General features: G+C 34.4%; 1 protein-coding gene across 1 annotated transcript; it reads left to right on the top strand.

Annotated features, from left to right (window-relative positions):
- The first annotated feature begins 6,440 nt into the window (after positions 1 to 6,440).
- LOC118041064 (uncharacterized) lies at positions 6,441 to 9,109 on the top strand. Its single transcript, XM_035048168.2, has 2 exons — positions 6,441 to 7,081; positions 8,288 to 9,109. The coding sequence occupies exons 1-2, from the start codon at positions 6,637 to 6,639 to the stop codon at positions 8,836 to 8,838; spliced, it is 996 nt and encodes a 331-aa protein (XP_034904059.1). The 5' UTR covers positions 6,441 to 6,636; the 3' UTR covers positions 8,839 to 9,109.
- The last annotated feature ends 7,934 nt before the right edge of the window (positions 9,110 to 17,043 follow it).

The following is a 17,043-nucleotide window of genomic DNA, read 5'->3' as shown; positions in this document are numbered from 1 at the left end:
TTGGAGGACCGCATGGGCCCATTTGGGATGTATAATTGGGCCATTTCTGGGCTTCTTGATTTAAAATGATTTGAGATAGGGAATGGACGGTAAACATTTGGTTCAAATGCACTTCACCTGCTCGGTGTTCATGTTTTTTTAATTATTTTTTTGAATTAATTTTTTTTAAAATTTTTTAAAAATATTTTATTATATTAATATTAAAAAAATATATATATTTTAAAAATATTATTTTAATATATTTTCAAATAAAATATTATAACAAATAATATCTTGCAATGAGAATGTTACCGGTCCTGCAATCACTCCTTGATTCTTCCATTTGAAGTCTCTGCTAAAGCACCAGCCGCTATGGACGCAGGCATGTTTGGAATTGTTATCTTGTGAGATAAAAATTGTCATGAATATCCTATAATTTAATCATTTTTTTTTTATTTCTTAGAAAATTATAGTTTATATCCTAGAGTAATTTAATTTTTAAATTTAAATAAAAAAATAAATATTTCTTTTAGTAATAAAGATATTCTCGTACCAATTTTCATATAATTTTCACCCAATAAAACTATTCCATCTATTTTTAAATAAGCTATTCACCATTGAAAAGATATATTTATAAAAAAATATTATTATATTTTAACACCTCTTAGCAAAGAAACACATATTTATAAATCCATTATGGTATATTAATGATATACTTTCTCTAAATATGATTTATTCTTTATTAATAATAATAAAAAAAATTCATTATTGGTTCAGTCTACTCCACCCAATAAAGTCCAAAAATAGCTCCTATCACTCACTACATGTACCTTTGTTATATTGACAGCACAACAATACCAGACGATAAATTGTCTTTTATTTCCATGGCTTTACTTCTCTCTCTCTTTTTCCTCTACGACAAACCTGGAACATCCCACGTTAAAAATAATACGATGAAGGCAATTTTCTTGAGCCAAAAAATCAAAGTTTTTGTTGAGAAAAAAAGACAAAAAGTCATGGATTTTGAGAGAAAATAAAAATAAATATTTTTATAATAGTATTTTTATTTGAAATTAATCTATTTTTGCTTATTTTTTAAGATTCGAACTTGAAATTCAAATTAATATTCTAAAAAAATATCAAATACAAAAATTGATTTAACTATTAAAATTGAATTTAATCTCACGAGTTTCAAATAACATGATAAAATTCAGAATATCGGGCCCCCATACGCCCCTTGAAAAGAAAGATGTAATTTTAAAACAATAAAAGTAAAATATAAAATAGTATGAACTATGAGATATTTAGTGTGATTTTTTCATTAAAATATTTTATTTTGAAGCACGTGGATACCTCCAGAATTGCTAATGTTGAGATGACTAGTAAATAATCAAACGTGTTAAATTAAATTAAACTATAACTAAAACGAGTTAGTGTTTTAGTGTGGACTGCATTGTGCAGTCCACAATCAAACAGATTCCTTTAACATTGATGCTTTAGGTTGTTTTTTTTTTTTTTTTAAGTTGTATTATTTTTTTATGCCTTTTGGGATTTTTTTTTTTGCTTCTTTCTTTATTTTATTTTTCTTTGAACAAAATTTTTTTGTTTAATTTAGTTTATTAATATTAATTTTTTTTATTTAGTTATCAGATTTTCATAACATGTTTTCCGGATTTAACGGGTTAACCTGATTTGACAAGTTAACATATAATATTTTTTTTTTGCTTTTTATTCTTTTTAATTAATTTTTTTTTTTTAGTTTAGTTTGTTAATGTTAAATTTTTTTCTATTTATTTATTAAACTTTCATGACACATATCTCGAATTTCACGGGTTAACCTGGTTTCACAGGTGAATCCAGTTAATTCTAGGTTGACCCGTCAATTTTTTTTTTCATAAATTTTTTTGTTTAATTTAATTTGTTAATGTTTAATTTTTTTTATTTAATTATCAAACTTTCATGACACAGATCCTGGGTTTAACGGGTTAACATGGTTTGACGAGTTAACCTGAATTTTTTTTTTTTTAATTAATTTTTTTGTTTAGTTCAGTTTGTTAATGTTCACTTCTTTTGTTATTTAGTTACCAAACATTCGTGACACGGATCTCAGGTTTAATGGGTTAACTTGGTTTGACGAGTTAACCTGAATTTTTTGTTTTTGCTTTTTTTCTTTTTAATTATTTTTTTTTGTTTAGTTTATTTTGTTAATGTTAAATTTCTTTCTATTTATTTTGTTTTCTTCTTAGAGGTTTTTTTTCTTTTATTTTTATTTAATTAATTTAGTTTATTAATATTAAATTTTTTTCTAAGTAGTTCTCGGCTAATACCTTTAGTTTTTCTTTTTGTTTTTTTGCCTTTGACAGTGGACTGCACGGTGCAGTCCACAATGAAAAAGATGATGCCTTTTGTTTTTTTAATTAATTTTTTTTGTTTAATTTAAATTGTTAATGTTAAATTTTTTTCTATTTAGTTATCAAACTTTCATGACACGGATTCCAGGTTTGGCATGTTAACTTAATTTGACGAGTTAGCCCAGTTAATTCTGAGCTAACCCATTAATTTGTTTTTTTCTTTTTAATTATCAAATTTTCACGATGCGAATTCAAGGTATGACGGGTTAACCTGGTTTGAAGGGTTAACCCAATTAATTTATTTTTTTTTTCATTAGTTTTTTTTCCTGTTGGTTTTTTTTCTTTTTAACTAATTTATTTAATTATCACACTTTTATGACACGACCTTGCAGCCAGACCCGCGTCCAATGCTATTAGGTATGGTATTGTAATCCAGACACTTTTATGCTAAGGGTTAACCCAAGTTTAATGTTATTATTAATATTATAAATATTACTCTTGGGTCAGGCGTTGCAACCAAACCTAACATTCTTGAGTATACCTTTGCAAAAAAACTTTATACTTTTAGATTTTAACTTTTTTTTTAATGCAAAAAACAATTGACCCGCGGCATCGCACGGGGCATGTAACTAGTTAACTAGATAAAGGGTGTCGGTAAGTGTTCAACTGTTCATGAATGATGGAGATAAGGTGGGGATCATCACTGAAGAAGATAAAGAACAATTTGGAGAAAGATAGAACTATACTTTTGAAATTTGGCGATTGATCTTGGATTGGAATTGCATCGGTAAAAAAAAAAAAAATGGAAAAATTTGGTGTGACTTAGTACTTTGATAAATTCGATAAGAATTGGTAAAAAACTTAGTTATAATTCATTGATTTTTTTTACTAAAATGATATCGTTTTGATTGAAAAAAAATCAACTTAGACAACTAAATGATCCAGTCAAAATTTGGAATCTGGACCTTGAATTAGATCGGGTCTAAAAACTATAGATTAAACTACTTATTTTAATTTACACTTTAATACATGGACTCTTTTTATTTCAATATTTAAATTATCTAATGTTTGAAATAGCACCTCTTTATAAGGATTCCATCATTATTATTGATGAGAGCTCCACAAAATGAAAAAATTTGCTGCCATAAGTTTATTAATTCTCGTGTTTGATATTAAATTTGTGGTTTGAACAAATATATTTAAATATATATATATATAGTTTTTTTATAATTAATATTATAAGAAATATTTCTAAGTAAAACCACATGAAATTATAGTGAATATTGATTAATTGAATACTTTTTAAAATATAATTAAGATCAAATATAGTTTCAGCTACACAATACTGACACCGTTTGGGAATGCGGTGCAAATCTTGTTTTTCAAAATTTTAATTTTTTTTTGTTAAAAATTAATTTTTTATATATATTTTTTATTGTTTTGATATATTGGTCTCAAAAATAATTTTTTAAAAATAAAAAAAAATTATTTTAATGCATTTTGATATAAAAAATACTTTGAAAAATAACCGTAATCACACTCTCAATCAAGCAAGCAACAAAAGGGAAACATGCACATTGGTCTCTGATTTGATGTTGGGAAGGTCAACAAAAGATTCAAGGTGTAACATTCCTTTATTGGAGATAAAACATTAATTATATATCAAATAAAAAATAAGATAATTTTTTTTATATAGTTTTTGTATAAAAGTTTCTTGAAATTTCTACCAAAATTTCAGTAAGGCTTCTTCTATACCGGGAGATCCCATATTATTAACATATAACATGTTTACACTTCTAATATCTAACATCTCATAACTCAATCACAACCACAATAAATAAGATAAATACACATACATAGAACATGATCATATGAATTTCAAAGTTAAGCCCATTTATTCCAATTTGAACATTAATTATACAAATGTTTCAATATTATAAAATATAAGGATATATTTCCTAGAATTAGATAATAAAAAGTGAACAAAAGCTAGGAAACACTCCTATCGTGTATGCGATGGTCATAAAACAAAATTCATATTATTGAAACATGAATATTACAATAAGTATAGTAACACAAATATCCAATAATTTAAAAAGGTAGATATGTATTCATATTCCATTCACGTAACCCTAAACACACGTATTTTTGTGATAACAATAAACTTGTAATTAGGATAATCAACATGGTTTGAATCAATATTTTTTTTTTATTAGGCACCTTCCATGTGTTTTTTTGCACTAAACCTTTAAATTATCAACGAAGACACCATTGATGGAGAATATTAATCCACGTCTATCTCATCACGTATAGGATCACTAAAATCTCCACAACACTCATCTTAATAAAAAAAAATAAGATGTTTATTGTGCTCGTATCTCAAAAATAGGTTCTCAGAAGTGGTTATGAATTTGTGATCACTTTTTTCATACTTCTTCGGTTTTCTCTTTTTCATCTTTATTAATCGATGAGGTAATTCTTTAACTTGTCTCCATGACTTTATCATTTCTAATCGACAAGTCAATTATGCGATTTATTTCTATATGTCTTATATCACAAATTCTTGAACATCTATTTACCGTTAAAGAAACACCTCATCCTCCCCCACATGTACACATCCTGTTATGCAATCACTAAGAATAATTGAGCTTTCATACCATCCAACACAGAGCTCTAATATCAATCAATGTAGATGAAAATAATATAAGAAAAATAATAAGTATGGTAATATAATTTTTTCTAAAAAAACGAATCACACAAAAACATTAATTCATAATTTTATTATTGATTATTTATTTTCAATTAGCTTGTTTATCTAAGAACTTTACAGCTTTTTAAACAAACAAGAAAACAATTTAAACAAAATAAAAAACCTGAAAATAAAAGAAAAATAATAAAAATCTTAAACAAATTAGAAAAAAGTAAAATAATTATATATAATATCTAATTTTCCAAACTAAATAAAAAATAAAGAAAAAATAACAAAGAAAAAATAATTTTCTTTAGAAAAAGAACTTTACAACTCTCTAAACAAACAAGAAAAACAATCTAAATAAACTAAAAAGCCTAAAAATAAAAGAAAAATAATAAAAATCTTAAACAAAATAGAAAAAAATAAAATAATTATATATAACATCTACTTTTCTAAACTAAATAAAAATAAAGTAAAAATAACAAAGAAAAAAATCATTTTATTTAGACAAAAAACTTTACAACTCTTTAAACAAACAGAAACACACAAGGTTGTGGCCAAGTGGTTGAAGGGACTTATTCCCTTTCTCCACACCAGGGTTTAAGTCTCACTTATGTACGCCTGTCACCCTCGCGGTGCCTTACATGTTTACTGGGCTTGCAAGATGTTCAGTAAACCCGGGGATTAGTTGTGGTGCGCGCAAGCTGACCCGGACACCTCGGGTTACCAAAAGAAAAACAATTTAAATAAACTAAAAAGCCTGAAAACAAAAGAAAAATAATACAAATCCTAAACAAATTAGAAAAAATAAAATAATGGTATAAAATATCTGATTTTCTGAACTAAATAAAAAATAAAGTAAAAATAACAAAGAAAAATTAATTTTATTTAGAAACCTTGGTAAGATTAAAAAATAAATTAGTAAAATTACGGGTAGCATTAAAAATATTAAAAAATGAAATAGAAGTGTAACATCGATCAATGTATAAGGGCAAGGCTACACTTTTTCCTTGAGTTTCGAGGTGCTCCGATTATTATTATTATTATTATTATTATTATTATGCTAGACTTCCAATGGTTAATGAAATCCGAATGGCAATGACAAAATCAATAATCAAGCCATTTCCCTAAAAAGCAGCATCACAAAGTAAAGAGAATTAACTGAAATCAATTTTTACCGTAATTAAATTTAATTATAGTATTTAATTTAAATTTAATTAATAAATAAGTTGAATTTAAATATTAAAAAATAAAATTCAATTTATTGTATTTTATATATCACTATCATTTTCTATTTTTTCTAAGATTGTTTTTCAAAAAACTAGAGTATTTTTTTTAAAAAATTAATCTTAATATTAAGATGAAATTCATTTTAAAATTCAATTCTTAACCATCAACATATCTTATTTTATTAAAACATTTTAATTGAATCCAATTAGAAAAGTCACATACATGCTGGTAACCAGCTTATGACCCCAAATCTCAGTACAAAAATCCAACCACCACGCTGTTCCAATCTCATCTCTACCCTTTGCCCATCTCTCGCTTCTATCGCCCCACTCACACGATAAAATCAGAAGCCCAGGGAGACCACTCTGCTCCATCTCTACAACAATGGCCTTTTCACTCTGCTCTACGAAGACCCTCCTCTTTCTCTTCCTCATCTCAGCCATTCCTATTGCCTTTATTATCTCCATGGAGCTCGCCAAGCCGCCAACCCACGTGTACCACTACCACAGCTCAGGGTTCTTCCGCGAGTGCGCCAAGTGGGATGATCTAAACCGTCGATTCCTCGTCTCCTTCATGGAAGGTGGCATAGGCGAGATCGCCGTCCCCGAAGATCATGGATCGTCATTGGAAGAGGCTGTTTTAAAGGAAGTCACGGTGGTTAAAGACCCTGACTTGACCGGGAACTCTTCTCTTGGTATCGTGGTTGACCGGCCGAGGAATCGCCTTCTGGTGGCGATTAGTGATATATTAGGGAACAACTACAACGCCCTAGCTGCTTATGATTTGTCCACGTGGGATCGTTTGTTTCTTACCAAACTTGGTGGCTCAGGCACGTTATTATCCTTTTCTTCTGCTCTTTTGGTTCCTTTCCTTTTGTTTTTTTTGGCTAATCACTGTTCCTGTCCGAGTTGAATTCGATACAATTTTTTATTAATGCCATAGACGACACGCAGTCCATTTTCTCGAGGAATGTTAGGGCAATTTCGTAATTAAAGAGAATATAATAAGGTTGCTTCTTTCAAGAAGGCTCATTGTATAAAGGCGTGTTTGGTTAAGCTGTATTTTTTATAAAAATCAAAATTGTTATTTTATTAAATTATTTTTTAGTGTTTTAGATTATTTTAAAGAGTGTAAATTTTTAAAAATAAAAAATATTATTTTAATATATTCAAAACAAAAATATTGTAAAAAGCAATGGTATTTAGAAGGAAAAACGGATGATATTATATAAAATAAGACATGTATTACCCCATCTTTGAGGAAACTTGTCGAATTATATTGACAGTCACTGAAAGGAAGTCTTGGTCATGCATGGAATATTTGTTCATGGTAGGTTTGTTTCTAGTAGCAGAGAAAAAGGACTCTTACCTGCTAAAAAATTATGGTGGTTGAACCACGACGCGACACATTCTCCGAAGACAATTTTACCCCTCTGGCAAGACACAACAAATTCCACCAGGGTGGCTGGCCCTCCCAATGATTTTACCATGTGGCTGGGTGTCCATTATTCAATTTAAAATATGAAATGATCTGGGGGACAAGCTAGGTACTAGGCAGTGGCTGTGAGGGGCATGCCACCCCTGAAGTCTTAGAAAGATTCCAGCTTGATCATTAGATTTTTTATTTTTTCATGATGGTTAAGCATTTGGCGTTCCCAAAAATTTCATATTTCCTCTTCCATATTTGATTCTTCCAAGGGTTGTTTGTGAGTGTAGATGAGATTATTTTAAAGCTAAAAAAAATTAAAAGTCATGGTTAGATGATAATGCCAAGAGGTTTCATTCATGTCGAAACTAATCCGTCTAAATTCAACTCATTTGGAAATCATCCTACTAGTTTCTTTTTTTGACACCCCCCTTATGAAATTCTAGTTCCTTCCTCATCTATAGTGAGTTAATAGAATGTGTATCCTCCCAATGGTCAAACGCACCTCATGACATTTGCCATCCAGGTTTCTTACTAATTGATAATAAAATGATGACTTGAAGCATGCTTTATGATTTTTAGTGCTAATTCGTTGCATTCAATCTTGTAGACAACGAGAAATCCTTTGCCGATGATGTAGCAGTTGATGCAGAAGGTAATGCCTATGTCACCGATGCCAAATCCAATAAGATTTGGAAGGTTGGGGCGGATGGGAAGTTCGTAACCTTTATCAGAAATCCACACTTCATTGCGAAGGAGTGGTACAAGAACCTGATTGGGTTAAATGGGATTGTTTACCACCCAGATGGGTTCTTGATTGTCATCCATACCTTTAGTGGCATGTTGTATAAGATTGACATAGCCAAGGAAGATCATGAAGTCAAGTTAATTAAAGTAGCCGGAGGTTCACTTGCATTTGGAGATGGTCTAGAACTCTTGTCTCCAACTAAACTTGTAGTTGCCGGAAATCCTTCCGGGAGATTGGTGGAGAGCTCCGATAGGTGGGAGACGGCGTCTGTTGTGGCAAAGTTCAAGGGGCCTGCGCATAGGTTGGCAGCAGCAGCAACTGTCAAGGATGGGAGGGTTTATCTTAACCACTTGCTTGGTATGGGATACCCCAAAAAGAAGCATGCTCTTGTCGAGGCTGTCTTTTCTATTTGAGAGGAGGGCAATTTGAGTTGTTGGTTATATGACCCGATTGAAGTTTCATGTAGCAAAACTGGCTCCTTGCTGGTTTTGGATCTGTAATATTGTATCGCTACAGACTACAGAACATTTCAGTTCACTAGTGAAGCATTTCTGTTCTCCACGCCTGGCCTCAACTTCCCCGGGAGAATCCTCGGGACAGATCAGGATTGTGTATTGAAAATATTCTTGTTTTCGTGCTATTTTAATTACTTGTTCGCCAAGGAGGACTAGGTTTTAAAAGTGATATTACACTGTCCCACCCAGCTGTGCCTCCCATTCTTGCATTTTCCTGGTTACAGACGGTACACTGTTAGAGGTTTTTTTTTATATAAAAAATACATTAGAATAATATGTTTTTTTTTAAAATATTTTTAACATAGCATAGCATATTAAAATAATTAAAAAATAAAAATAAAATTAAAAAATATATTTCACTAACTTCTGGCATGTAACTCTTCATCAAAGTCAACTAGTCCAGTAACATGGTTAAGTTGCTTAAAACAAAAAGGGACAGGAAGCTGGGATGTGAGGGTATCGATACAGTGAGTGATATAGTTATAGTTGTTTTTTAAAATATTTTTTATTTATAAATATATTAAAATAATATTTATATATATATATAAAATTATTTTTGTTGTAAAATATTTTTAAAACATAAAAATAAAAATGCATTTTCTTATTTATTATTCAAGTTATTCTTCTGAGAGAACGAGAAAGGAGAATTAAAAAAAGAAGAAAAAAACATAGATACCTAACACGAGGATTACCTTTTCTTTTTTTTTTCTGAAAAGTTATATGTTAGTTTATCTACCCCCACCCCACACACACCAAAAAAAAGGGTTCGATATGCTCGATGATCGAGCCATTAAAGCACCCGAAACACTTTGAATTTATCAATCTGGATTTTTTTTCATGTTCGTCTAATTTCTAAACCTTTTGGATTAAAAAAAATAAAAGTAAGAACGAGCAAATTTACAGTTGATACTTAATAGCAAATCTCTACACAATTCACCATAATTTGGAGGAGTTTTTTTTTTTCCCTCCACTAGGTAATGCAGGATGATACATTTGAGAATGTGAAAGTAATTATTTTATAAAGTATTTTTTATTTAAAAATATATTAAAATAATATTTATTTATTTTTTAAAAATTATTTTTTACATCAATAATTTGAAAATATTAAAAAATATATTAATTTAAAACAAAAATAAAAAAAAATTTAAATTTTTTTTAAACATGCTAAAAAAATTAACATCTTTACACTTAATGTCCTTTCGTAGAAGAAGGCTTCGATTGTGTTGGTAAAGGGAGATTGGATAAAGATTACACGAGGTGGGGGTGGCAACCTCAAGACTGCAACATTCCAAGGTCCATCTATCACATCATACAATCTTTCTTTCTTTTTATTTTGAAAAAGCAGGGACTTAATGATTTTTTTTTTTTTTAATTGAGAGTATAGTTGGTGGAAAGGACGAACGTGCAAAGTTGAGAATTCAATTAACATGAATCGATGGGAATCGGTGCTGTGTATGTTAATGGGAGCTGTTAAGGATCCGAATAAGGTTTACGAGACCCATGGGAGGAAAATCACCATGGAGTAAGGGAATTATAGCTTCAAATTTGTGGTCAGATCTGATCTTGCAATACTAACAAGTTACTTTGTGTCTCCTCCTGTTGGATTTTTAGCTGTTTTCTGAGTTTGGTTTTGCAGGACTATAAATGTACAGTTGAATACCGATAAACTTAAATTCAACAGGTTTAAAAAATTATGAGAATTATCCTTTCTTGAATTCCGCAGGAGATAACCCTCTTTCTTTGGCAAGACCAGTAGAATGAGTATCCCAAAAAAACAAACAACAAGGATAATTGTTCATTTTAATTAGGTAAAGGAAATGAAAAGAAAAAACAAAATAAATTGATTGTTAACAGCAATATAACCATTATAAGTTTATACACGTCACATCATATGAAAAAAAGTATGGTTGTGTATCTAGAAAGACAATAGAAAGACAATGAATACTCAAATTTGACCATCTAGCAGTATGACATGCACCATTTGCATGGCAAAAATACTTCTATAATAATTTTAATTACATAAAATATCCATGTAAAAATATCAAAAATATCCCCAAAGGCAAAATTACCTTCTTTTTTAAAAAAATCTTTTCTAAAGTTAAAAACATCATTGTATTGTACATGAAAATTTTAAAATCCTAAAATACCCTTGTCCAATAGCCTCTCTTTTTTAATCTTGGAGGCAAAAAAATATTTTTATGGTTACAAATATTGTCAAACTCTTGGTCAACAATTTAAATTTTGTTAACTCTAGAGGTAAAAAAATATTTTTATCGTGTTACAAAATTTTAAGACATGTATACCTCCAAATAATCTTGTAATGACCACCGAGCTAAAAAAAAAAGACCAAAATACCCATAGATCAAAGGCTTAAATTTAAGTCATTCAAGGGTAAAAGGATACTATCATAGTAAAAATCCACAATAATTTTTATGTAGAGGTACATTGAAATCCCCGAGCGGTTTAGCTTTTGTTAATTTCTTTGCTTCTTTGTGTCTATACTGTGTCGTTTGTAACATCTGCTGACCTTGAAACAGGATCAACTATTACCAGGAAGGGAACCAAGTTCATCCCCAGCTTGATGTGTCTATAGCTTTCAGAAGAGCTCCGATGACTTGGGCATCGTGGGTTGAAAGACACATTAATCCGAGAAAGACTGAAAGTTTTCTTTCGAAGATCGGCTCCTTCACATTTCAGGTTTGTTTAGTGCTGTCATGATCAATGCTTTAAACTCCACGTATCAAATTGTTGAGTGGTTTTTGATGCGTCAAACAGGGGCGGACAACGGAATTCGGGTGGGCATGGCAAGGAAGCCATTCAACCTCTTAATGAAACTTCAAGTACGCTTGTAATTAAGAGGTATAATTTAACTAATTAGATTTTAAATTTATTTTATAAAAATTATCAATTTGAGTCATATAAATCTCAAGTCCACTAAAAAATTATATAGTTATTAACTTTAAGGTCCGTAAGATTAGTCAAAACACACATAAATTGATCCGGACATTCATATTAATAATAATAATAAAAAAAAAGAAGCTACCGTGGAAAGAATTCCATTGTAGAAGAGATTATCGAGCACAAGAAAACTCCGGTAACTTTTGTTGGGCGCGGATCCGGTGACCGGTGATGTACTGATAATTGCTCAACGGAGGGGCAAGCACACTGAGACACAATATTTAACGTGGTTCGGCAAATCGCCTACATCCACGGGAGAGGTCCATTGTATTTAGAGATAGAGAAAGGATTACAATAAATACATGGAGGAGGAGGATCACATCCACTCACTCAACTCACTCATTGCTGCAATGGCAGCAGGGCTGCTGCCCATGGCAGCAGCTCCTCTTTCTCTCTTCCTCTCTATTGCACTCACAACTCTCACAAAGCTCTCTTTGTATGGTGCCTATTTATAGGCATGATGGTGGCTTCTCTTCTTCTTTCTAGCAGCTGCAGCTGCAGTCAATGGTGGCTGCCATCTTCTTCAACAAAGGCTGCTGGTCAATGTTTGGTGGGGGTTGGTGGTAGTGTAGAATCAATGGCAATACCTAACAATCACCCCCTTTGCCATTTATGTGGGCAATTGTCCTCTTGCTTCTTCAGCACAATCTTGCATCCTGCAGCTCTTCCAAGCTTACCATTCCGAGAGCGTCTCCGGCCAAGTTTACAGGTACTCGCCAAACCTTCCAATCACCAGAGTCACCAAAGCACACCCTTGCTTACACCAAAGGATCACTTCAACCAGATGGTCTCACACATCACATCTGAAGAGTGTTAACGCTTGTCTCTGGGAACACAACATTCCCCTTCGAGCGTATCAATCATGCTCGGTCCGGAATGATTCACCAAGCCTCACACCAAGGCTTACAACACCCCCTCAAACGGATATTCCAAGTGCGACAGTCATTATCTGAGTATCTCAATATGATCACAAGCCCACCACTCTTCCAAGAGTCTACTCATCCAGGAGTTGCGCCTGCCCTCTGTTCCACCATAGGAACCACGCCTTACTTCTCCATGAGTCTCTCGCTCTTAGTCGTAAGAGTCCAGGTAGCTCTCCACCTTTAACCATGGGGGCAGCCCATTAAAGGTTGATCCATATCTATCTCCATACTCTGAGTATTACAATGCCATTACCGAGCTCACCACCTTGACAAGAGTCAACTCGTTCCCGGAACCTGCGCATGCCCTCTGCTCCTTCATAGCAGCCGCGTCTTAATGCTCCACAAGTCACACACTTATTGTCCAAGGCAAATGTCTTCTAGCTCATTGATCTTTAGCATGGGGGCAATATCCATGAAAGTCAATCCTGCATTTGTCTTCATACTCATCATAGCCACTTCATTGGCTATCCTTCTGTCCACTTATATCTAGCCATCATATTAGCTCTGGGGCGTTCTGAACTGGGCTCATATCGTGGCCCTCACACCTTCTCTTGAGGTGTCTCCGCTCGTCGTCATGCGGCGGTCTGAAATGGGCTCATATCATGGCCCTCACACCTTCCATCCGAGGTGTCTCCGCTCGTCGTCATGCGGCGGTCTGAACTGGGCTCACATCGTGGCCCACACCTTCCATCTGAGGTGTCTACGCCCGTTGTCTTGGGCGACCTGATCTTGGGCTCATTTCATAGCCCTCACACCTTCTCTCTAAGGTGTCTCCGCCCACTGTCATGGGGCGGTCTCATCCTCCTTCATCGAGGATGACTCCAGTGGCTCCAAGATTCTCTACCACCATGTGGACTTGGGAGAGATTACTGCCACTGACTACATAGAAAGAGAAAGTTGAGGTATACTCCTCGCAATCCTCCACCTCGATTTCTATGTTTGGAGCTTCTACGCCTTTCTACTTGACAGCTCCACCTACACCAACTCTCTTTGGTGGCTTCGCCTTTCATCATAGGCGATCGCCTTTTATCACAGACATTTGCACCCCCTCAATTAGGTGCCTCTGCAACAGCTCTCTTTCCATCCTTGCATGCATTGGAAAGGTCTTCGCTTGTTGTCTTCATTAAGAGCATAAGAGACTTCATGTTGTACACAGTCTCTGCTCTGAGCTTCATCTGGGAACTCTTCTTCTCCTTGCACCTGTTGTCTCATTACAGTACCTCGTTGGATCTCTCGGGTACTCTTGCACAATCTCCGTGTGCCCTTGTGCAATTTCTGTTCTCCAGATTTCTCCCTATTCCTTGCTTATGTTTGACAGCAGCTCATCCTGTCACAACACCTGTCCAAGTCAAAATAGGGTGCCAATCTTCATTCCCTTGCTGTATTTCTCTTCCATTATCAGGGTCTTCATCAATTCTCCCCTCGAGAAATCACAGTCACCGAATCTAACTTCTTTGGAGAAATCACCACTCCATCAGATCCTTGATCATGCGGAACCCAACTGTTTCTTTGTGCCGTCATCCTGCTAGTCTTCAACCGTTTCATTACAAACTGCTATATATACGAAAATAGTACCGTATGGATAATCCTTCCACTAAGCAAGTTCCCAGGAAAGATTGGAGGGGTCACAACGGTCCCGCTTAAAACCCAATCTCCTAGACAGAACTTCTTAGGCCATATCTATCCATCGTACTGTCTCTTCGTATATACAACCATTTGCTAGCTTTGTTGCGGCTTTCCTTTACAAGTGATCTGGGATATACAGGTTTAATACATGATTTCTCAACATCTAGCGAGACTACTAGTGTTTAGATTCGTCAAGATTGGTCTTCATCAATTTCCACTCTACACCTCAAATCGTCCACATCTCGGGTGTCCTGAGTGTCCCAATTTTGCCTTCCATCAAGGCATTACATTTTTCCATTTAACAGTTTAGCACATGTAATTGGGTAAACATGTGCACCTTCTTCTTCTTCTTCTTCATCGACCACCATAATGACCTTCAGATGCCTCCTGATCGGGCAATCTGTCTTTAATTATTTACCATTGCCATTTTCGGTCTCAAATCTCAACGATCGGACCGTACCATTGCATTCGGAATGATCAAATTAGCTGGAAACATGTCTTGAATCGTCCAAATCGCACATCAGACGGCTAAGATTTGATCAAAACAATTCTGGCCTGATAAACGGCTCAGATTCACTCTCAGATCCGGTTGCACGTAGACTCTGCTGCACAGAATCCTTTCCCTCGGCTCGCGGCTCGGCTCGGCTCCCATTCAGCTCGGCTCAAATCGGCTTGGCTCAGCTCGGCTCGGCTCGCGGCTGATGACATGGCATGTGGGTCCCCTATGCTGACATGGATGTTGACTAGTCAATTCCCTGCTGACTGTGTACTCTGATGTCATCCTTGCATCATGCTGATGTCATCCTTTGCATAGTACTGTTCATGTCTACTGTTCACATGGATCGGGTCAACTGGTATTCGGGTCGGGTCAACTCATCCGGGTGAAGAAGACACGTGGGGCGCGTCTGCGCGCGTGGCCCGCCACCTCACCGGAGAGTGATGGAGAGTGCGGCCATGTCCGACGTCCGATTTTGACGCCGTTTTCACCAGTGGCTTTGTATCGGCCTCCTCTACACAGTGGTATGGTCAAAACACCATTTTGACAACTTTCATTTTTGAGCAAAAATCAAACACCACTTTAACCATATGCTCTGATACCAATTGTTGGGCGCGGATCCGGTGACCGGTGATGTACTGATAATTGCTCAACGGAGGGGCAAGCACACTGAGACACAATATTTAACGTGGTTCGGCAAATCGCCTACATCCACGGGAGAGGTCCATTGTATTTAGAGATAGAGAAAGGATTACAATAAATACATGGAGGAGGAGGATCACATCCACTCACTCAACTCACTCATTGCTGCAATGGCAGCAGGGCTGCTGCCCATGGCAGCAGCTCCTCTTTCTCTCTTCCTCTCTATTGCACTCACAACTCTCACAAAGCTCTCTTTGTATGGTGCCTATTTATAGGCATGATGGTGGCTTCTCTTCTTCTTTCCAGCAGCTGCAGCTGCAGTCAATGGTGGCTGCCATCTTCTTCAACAAAGGCTGCTGGTCAATGTTTGGTGGGGGTTGGTGGTAGTGTAGAATCAATGGCAATACCTAACAACTTTCTTAAATATAACCATTTTCTCTGGATTTAGGATAGGCGGGCATCCATCCATATATGCTGGTAATCGCTCAAGCATTCAAGATTGCAGCCACTGGTGTCTTCCTGGCGTTCCAGATACGTGGAATGAATTTTTGCATTTTCACCTGCTATCTAAACGAGGGGTTACATCTTAGCTTGTACATTCTTTTAGTTTTTTCTGCATCTTAAACTTGCAGGCGGGCATGTAGCGTCTCAGAAACGCAGGGAAATTGTCGTTTTCTTTCTTTTGCGAAGGAGGCTGCGGTGTTTGCTTGAGATTCAATTTAATGGAAACTGAAAGAAATTCTTCATTCTGGAATCACCAAGCCTCCCACACACATGCCTGCGCGCACCGTGCACAAATAATGCACACAGATGCTTCGAAGCTTAAGGTTAAAGTCAAAACAATTGCTAAACCATCTAAAAAGAAAGCAGGAAAAGAATATTGTCTTCTTAACATGGCAATTATAAATGGAAAACAACATATTTCATCCTATATTGTTGCCTTCTACAGGAAACTGAAAGATCAGTTTCAATCTCAATATCTGTTAAGAATCCTATACTGTAAAACTGATTCTCTAGGAAGATAAATTTCAGGACAGTAAGCAATTGATTCCTAATCCATTGGAATGACTGTAAATGCTCTTGTATATATATATATATATATATATACGTGATGTGATCAATAAAACTCAACTCATTCCAGCAAACTCTGTTCTCTCTTTTCAATTTACATGGTATCAGAGCTGAGATCCTAAATACACAATCCTTAGCATCTTTTTCTTTCAATCTCCCTCTCTGTAGTTTGAGGGAAATAAAGGAAAGTCAGACCAGGCAATTCCTTTCTCTCCTTTCAATATCCTTAGCATCTTTTCTTTCGATCTTTCCTTTCCATTGTTTTCTATGGATTCTTCAAAAACAAATATCTCAAGTCCCTATTTCACTCACCATTCAGATCATCCAGGATTAATCCTGATTTCAAAACCATTAAATGGAGACAATTATTCTACTTGGAAAAGAGCC

This window comes from Populus alba, chromosome 14, assembly GCF_005239225.2.
Source record: "Populus alba chromosome 14, ASM523922v2, whole genome shotgun sequence".
Taxonomy (NCBI): Eukaryota; Viridiplantae; Streptophyta; class Magnoliopsida; order Malpighiales; family Salicaceae; genus Populus; species Populus alba.
This window is presented reverse-complemented; position numbering and strand designations above follow the sequence as displayed.